The 7,777-nt window shown below is 35.3% G+C and overlaps 1 protein-coding gene across 3 annotated transcripts in view; it reads right to left on the bottom strand.

Moving 5' to 3' along the window:
• Cand1 (Cullin-associated and neddylation-dissociated 1) overlaps window positions 1–7,777 on the bottom strand; it is a 252,443-nt gene that overhangs the window by 127,680 nt on the left and 116,986 nt on the right. For all 3 annotated transcript variants that reach the window (XM_017610847.1, XM_017610848.1, XM_017610849.1), the window contains exon 4: window positions 1,651–3,018. In XM_017610847.1, the coding sequence (XP_017466336.1) occupies window positions 1,651–3,018 (1,368 nt within the window). The remainder of the gene's footprint in view (window positions 1–1,650; window positions 3,019–7,777) is intronic.

Genomic DNA, 7,777 nt, shown 5'->3' with positions numbered 1-7,777 from the left:
AGTTAACAAGGAGTATAAATACGAGCAACCAACAAAAATTATGCAGAACGAAAAATGACACTGAAGATGGCACAACGCCGAAACCGGTTTGTCTCCAAACCAAATTTGACAAGGGATGACGGAAATTCGTTCCATAATACATCATACACATACCCTGTCGGAAACAACAACAACCAAAAAGGAAATTAAAAATAGTTCTTGAAAACCCCCATTTTGTTGAACCATGTTTTTTATAGAGAATTAAACAAGGATTACGATGGCATAATTTTAAATCCCTAATTTACTGGGCTTCACTATGCAAATAAACTTCAAAAAGTTCATCTGTTAATGCTAAGTTAATTTAGGACATTCTTGACCACCTTATATATAGAAATGTTAAGCCCGTTTCTTAACTTTAAAATGACGTTAAGATGCACTCTACAATCAGCAGAACCCGAGATAGAACGATTGGAAGAAGTACATGAGAATTACGAAAAAATCCCAACTTTGACAGATCATATATCCGAAGAAAAAAAAAGAAAAAAATTCCTCGAACACGTGTTAGCTTATTTCATGTATAGAACCCACAAAAAAAAAATTAAAGCGAATCGGAGACTTAAAAAAGAATGCCTCATATACCCAGCCAAGAAGATCCCTTAATTTGGTGGAAGCATTGTGACAAAGAATTTCTAAATTTGTTTCCACTGGCAATGAATTAACTTTGCACACCACCTTCCTCAGTAAACTCCGAAAGAGTGTTTAGTCCATCGGGTAGCATTTGTTGAAAATAGAAATAGGTTGTTGCCCGATAATTCGGAATGCTTCTTTTCATAATAAAAATTGTAAAAGTTTTTAACTTGAATTACTAATTAGATACCATTAAATTTGATTATAATGAACTATACAAAAAATTCTGAACTAAATTTTTAAATTTAATCTTTTATAATCCGGATAAGCCGGATTCCGGATATTTACCGGATACCCGACACATCCCTAGCAAAAACAAAACAAAAAAGGAATCAAAATGCATTTTAAAAATCGACAAAATAATTACTAAATCCGTTCGAGCCATCAAAATTAAATTTTCGCGTAAGAAACCACAAATTTCTCTTCGTCCAGTAGTGATCCTTAACGCTGAGTCTTTATTGATGTACTTTTTGGAAATATTCATTGCACAAGTGTGTAAAGCAATTCGTAATCGCCATGGAAACCACCTTTTTCTTTAATTTGGTATAGTATCACGACGATAAAAGGCATACGGACCTTCTGTTATTTCCATCTATTTAGCTCTTGTGTATTGCTTCCATTTCATTTTTTTTATGCGATGCTGTGCGTTGACTTAAGCTGCCAAAAATATTTGCATTGCTTTCAATTTTATTCCCAACATATCGCCTGCAAAGTCCCCGACCCGCGAAGTCCTTAATTTTTTAATTTTTAATAGCTTCGTTACGTACATAAGAATGCTATACGTACTCCGCCTAATCAAGTGAATAACAAAATTTGCACATTTTTCGTGTAATTTTAACCAAGGTATTTTCTTAATTTTCTCCACCTTTCTCCAAATTAACCATTCTTCAAAATGAAGTGTATCCAATGCACACAAGTCATACGCTCGGGTAATGAGGAACTAAAATTTCCTTACTCAAGTGTATCGGGATATACGTTACTTACTTGCAATAGAGGCGAGCGTACTAGAAGAAACACCGCGGGCAAAAATTGTTCATGAATGCCTTCCAACGCTTTTGGTTGCTTAAGAGCAGTTGTAGTTAAAGTAGTCAAGCAATATTGAGCAATATGTAAGTCTGAGTCCGATATAAGCGGTTTGAGCTCAATAATTACCGACTGTAGTATTTGGGGATGAAATGTGTGAGAATAATTTTGTATCAATTTATTTAATAGATCCAAGGAATGCAATTTCAATGCTCTATGATTTTTTCTTAAAAACGAACCTAGTATGGGAATAACCTCTTTTGTTATTAAAGTTAAATCAATTCTCAACGGAGACGCCGCGATCATATAAATTGCCTTAACGCTACTTAAGCGAGTTACTTCATTATTTAGACGTTCCATCAATATTGGTAGGCAAGTTTTTACTTGTGGAACTAAAAAATCCCCCAAATTTGCTATTATTTGACCCATACAACTAATAGCACGATCTTTTACTTCCTGATCTACGTCGGAAGTCATTAATTTTTTTAGAGTAGCAGAATAAAGATCTTCCACAAACGGACTTATTTCAAAGGTAGTGGGTAATGGCACTGCAGGATCTTGCATAGGCCGTAAAACTTTTACGAGTTCTTGTAACACTTGAAGCGCTTCTGTGGAAATTTTATAAAACGAGTCAAACACCGCGTTAACGATAAGTGGTACCAATACAGGAAAATGTGGTTGGAAAAAATATGACGGTGTGTTACTTGCTAACAATGAGCCCAATAACCCTAAAGCATTGATTTTAATATTGCTTGTTGAGTTTTTATCGTTCAAAGAGTAATTAATACCCGGTACAATATCATCTAGATAGGGTCCTAAACTTCCGGGTAATACGCTTAGCAACTCCCGTAACAAAAAAAAACAATCCTGCCTCGTTTTCATTGATCTTTCACGCATTAGAGGCTGTATAGTTTTTATAATATCTTGCACTTGATCTTGAAGCAGTGCAATACTACGTGGGATCTCTTCCATAGAATCAGGGTCTTGTGATAAAGTGTTTGGGAACTTTGTGCTTTTCAACAACGTGGTATACACATGAAATATGTCAGATTTTACATTTTCTTCCCGTTCTTTGAAACGTAAAATTAATATAGGACCCAAATCCTGACAAAAGCTCTCAAGCGACTCCTGGCGCGTTATTATTAAAGCTTCTAGGCATTTTGCGGCCGCGCGACGAACTTTCCAACTTATGTCGTCATCATCACTGTAGTCGTCACTATCAGCATAATCGCCTTCCTCAGTATCCATTGCAAGGCAACTTTGGCCGTCATCAGATTCATAGTTATAGTTCGGATCATAACTCAAATATTTCAGGCAGATGTCCAAAATCTGTGTAATGAAAAAATAATATGTATAAAATATATGTACATATATAATGATGATTTTGCAAGTAAGGGTAATTTTAGACTCTTATGTTTACATAAACAAAATATGTTTATACGAATATATGTATGTATTAAGGTGTTAAAAAGTATAAATTTGCAGAGATGTGCTGCTTACAAATTGAGGAATTCTTCAAATTAGCCATTCACCAACCCTTTGTTTATAGCGATCGAACCCAAGAAATGATCGTGGCCGTTTTGTAGAAAAACTATACTGTGCAGCAGAAATTAAATGTATATTATTATACCAGAGCGCACTTGTGCACAAGCTTATTATAAGTTTTTTGTAACAGCCAAAACGAATCGAGATAGATATAGACAAATTTATATATAAATGCTCAGAATGAAAAAAGGAATCGATTAAGCCGTGACTGTCTGCCTGTCCGTCCGTCTGTCCATCTGTGCAAACGATAAGGAGTAAAACTTGAGACATCTTAACGAAACTTGGCAGGGCGGTATTGAAAATGGGCGACATCGGACTATAACCACGCCTACCTCCCATTTAACGGTAATTTTCAGAAATACGAAAACTGCGATATATGTATTAGTTAGTTACTAAAGCTTATTCACTGAAAATTTGATATTTGCAATGATTTTTAGGCGGATATAAGAATATTATAAATTTTTATTATTTATGATTACATTCGTCCTTTAAAGTACAAAACAACAAAATGCAAAAACCGCGTATGTGAGGTTGCATAAATTATTTGCTAGAGTAAAAACACTGTATTTCAAAATGTTTCTCTTTTTTAATAAAGCAATCGCATTTCCGTCCAGTATATTCTAGGACGAATGGATAAGCATTGAGCCAAGAGCTTGTGTGAGCGAATCCAATTTTTGGCAGCCAATGTCAGTTACGCGGTTTTGCAGAATGACGATACGCGGTTTTGTACTTTAAACGACGATATGTATATCTCGGTAACCTCTTCACCAACTTCTCCTAAACTTGGTACAGTTGTTGATTGTTGTTGCTTTTAAAATCGGACAATAACTATGCCCACATCCCATATAACAGTAATTTAGAGAAATACGAATTCTTCGATAAATCAGTAAATACCAGAGCGAATTTGTTCCAAATTTATACTTGCAATAAAGCTTTAGCAAGAAATATGTGTACAAAAAAATTGGAAAATGGGTGTGGCACCGTCCACCTACATATGTGTATCTCGCTAACCGTTCTACGAATTTGTACCAAACTCGTCAAAATTATTGCACTTGAACCAAAAAATCAAATCATTAAAAAATTTTCAAATCGGACTAAAATTACGCCCACTTTTCAGATAATGCTAAAACTTCGATATTTCGAAATTTAAGAAAGCCAATTTACTTTTCAAGTTGATCCTCACAACAATCTCTAAAAAAGAAATATTATTATTAAGGAATTTTGGAATATGGGCGTGGTACCACCCACTTATAACTATATAACGTTATCTCATTAACAACCGTATTCTAGCAAAGTCACAAACCTTAGCTCATCATTGCTGTGATTTCTAACTCAGTGTTGCCAGTTTGCGGGATTTCACCCTTTTTTCTGGATCTTATGACTTAAAAGGGCGAACGGGATTTTCTGTCGAAAAACGGGGTTTTTTGCATACCATACCAAGCAAGAAAATTTAGTAATCGATAAATAAGAAAAAGCTGCTCTCTGTGGTAAATTAACGCCGTTCATATGAACCCTATCAGCGGAATTTCATTCACTTTAAATGGATTGTAATAGCAAGTTTATGAGTTATTCAGAAAGTAATTGGGAAAAATAAAGTGATATAAGTTAGAAAAACGTGAGGGCAACTCGAGAAGTTGTGTATTTTGAAAACATTGAAAAAATTTCCAATCATTACTTGTTTTTTTCAAATGCTATGAGTTTATGGATTCTGAAAAGTATTTTGAGTGATTGTATTCTTTGATAATGCAAATAGTAAAACTTGCGATTGGCAAACGTTTGGGAGGTAGTCGTTAACAAAGAGGCAGTAAATAGTTCAATGGTTACTGACATCAAAACGAAAAAGAAAAATAGATTTACCGAAAAAGCATTAAATATGTGTAGTAAAATCTAATTTACTTAACAAACAACCTAACTGTTCGACTTAGGGCCAGTTTTTCTGTGCACGCCTGTGGTTTATACATAGTTTAAACACCCGAGCTGGCTGGTTTAAACTAAGATTAGCCAATGAAATGTAAGCCATCTGATCAATTTAAACGCGAAAACGAATGAAAGGTTGTTTGTCTAAAATATATAATGGCGGGTAAATTTGTATGGGAGATTTTTTTTGACTATGCGCGTATTGCACATACATATGTGTGATTCTAAGTAACTTCGCCGAAGACACCATGGCTCTAAAACCAATTTGGAATTCGCCAAATTGTGAAAATAGGTTTCTTAGCACTTTGCTGAAGTATCGTAAAGAATTGCATAAATTTTGTACAAAAACATGCTGTAGAGGTATGAGGATCCCATTTCTGCACTTCTCTTTTTCTTAAAACTTCCACCAGAGGGCACAACAGTAAATATTTCCACATTTTCTTCTAAGCCTATTTTCGCAATATGGCAAACTCCTAATTGATTTTAGACCGATGGTTTCTTCGGCAAAGTTGCGTCGAATTACAAGTAGAAACCTCTTATGCTATACGCGCATAGTCAAAAAAATTTACCCGCCCTAATGTATATAAATCCTATGTGTATTGCATATCTATGTACATTAGGGTGCCTTTTTTTTTGGCGACTACTGTTTCTTTTCATTGTGCAAAACATATAAAAAAAACTCCCTGAAAATTTTAACCCTTAATATTAACATTAAGTACTCGCCCAAGGCGTCCAAAAATTTCCGATATAAAATACACGTAAACTTTGATTTCTTTTTTCAAAACTTTACAGCTCAGAAGCATTTTATGGCATAATCTTGGTCAATAATGGGTTTTCTTCAGAATTGAATGCTCTACAAAAGTGTCAATTGCGGCGTAATCTTTACTCCCACCAGCGTACTACACGGGTCACTAAACCCATTTTTTTATAATAAAATTCTCGTTTTTTTGCCCCTATCGTAAATAACAAGAGCTGCATAAAAAATGTAAACCACAAACTTGTAGGACAATCAATTTCCTACAAAAGGCTTTCAAAACACCAAATCGCCAACGTAGATATTTCTTGAGATATTGGGCTTTAAGTTGAGGTAGTGTGGAATTTCACGGAGTATTGAGCTAAATTGTAGAATTTGTTGATCAACTTCAAAGTCCAATATCTCAAGAAATATCGATGCTAGCGATTTGGCTTCCTCGAATTTTTTTGTAGGAAATTGAATGATCGAGAATTTCATGAAAAATTGGGTTTAGTGACCCGTACTACCTCGCAGGAGGGAGTAAGGACTACGCTGCAATGGACACTTTTGTAGAGCATTCAATTCTGAAGAAAACCCATCGTTGACCAAGATTATACCATAAAATGCCTCAGAGCTGTAGAGTTTTCAAAAAAATCAAAGTTTACGTGTATTTTATATGAGAAATCTTTGCACGCCTTGGGCGAGTACTTAATGTTAATATTAAGGTTTCAAATATTCAGGAAGATTTTTTTAGGTGTTTCCCACAAATTTTTGAGGTAGGAGGGAAAAAACCAATAGTCACAAAAAGAAGCACCCTAATGTACATACATAATTGTATTTTTCATCCGAAAGCATTTTATGTATAATATATACATACAGCGCGGGATTTCTGTTATATCTTTAGTATAAAACGGGATTTAGGTTGTATTTAGACGGGTAAGAACGACGGGCAACACTGGTCTAACTTATCATGCCATGTTTTATTATGTAAAGGTAATTTTTGTAAAAGTGAAAGAACAATCAGCTCTGTCGCAGAATCCGACTCGGAATTGATTTTTTTCGGAAATGAAAACCGATACCTTTTTCATTTGGTGTCACGAAATTCAATCGGATTTAGATTTTTGGAACATCAGCAAACCCGATAACCGAATCAGTTGTTTTCACATTAGGTCTGTTTCCTTTCACGATAATTTGCACAAAAGAATGAAACTTTGCACCAACTACCGATCTCGAGGTGAAATTACACGTTTTTACTGTTTATTTTAAACTTTTATATCTTTGAAGTCAAAGTCGGCAAAATACACAGTTTCAATATAAATTCAGTAAACTTAAATTTTTGGCAACCTTGAGAATTCGTATTTTTTATGGGGGAGTGCAATAAGGTCCGCGGAAATAACGTCCATGGGGTTTATTTCCCAAAAAAAGAGAAATAAAAGCCATGTGCATTATTTCCATTTCGAAGGGGAAAAAGCGCCCACCAATAAAAGGCAATAAAGACCTCGTAGACGTAGTATTTTCTCTGGCTTTATTTTACCGAACCATTCCAATTATGTATACAGGCATACATTTGCATGAAATGAAACGTATTTTTAACCAACTGCTCTCTATTTTTGCATACAGTGTAGTTCTGTGTTAAATTCCCTTCTGCAGTATACGCATATAATCGAACGGTATTTTGGCCAATAAGTGGTAAGCGAATTATTGGAAATTAAAGGTAAATTGTTACTGTTATTTTAGCCTTCAATGCAATGCGTATATTTGTTCTCAGCGTCTTAGGTTCTTCAGTGTTGGCGGACAAACGCGGACGGCCGCGGCACGCGCTCCGAGCCGTATCACGACGCGCGTTGGCGCCAACGCAGACCGCCTAGGCTCGCTTCCCCCCCCCCCCCCCCC

The sequence above is a fragment of the Rhagoletis zephyria genome, unplaced genomic scaffold (genome assembly GCF_001687245.7).
Source record: "Rhagoletis zephyria isolate East Lansing unplaced genomic scaffold, Rhagoletis_zephyria_1.1 Rzeph_scaffold_00349, whole genome shotgun sequence".
Classification (NCBI taxonomy): Eukaryota; Metazoa; Arthropoda; class Insecta; order Diptera; family Tephritidae; genus Rhagoletis; species Rhagoletis zephyria.
This window is presented reverse-complemented; position numbering and strand designations above follow the sequence as displayed.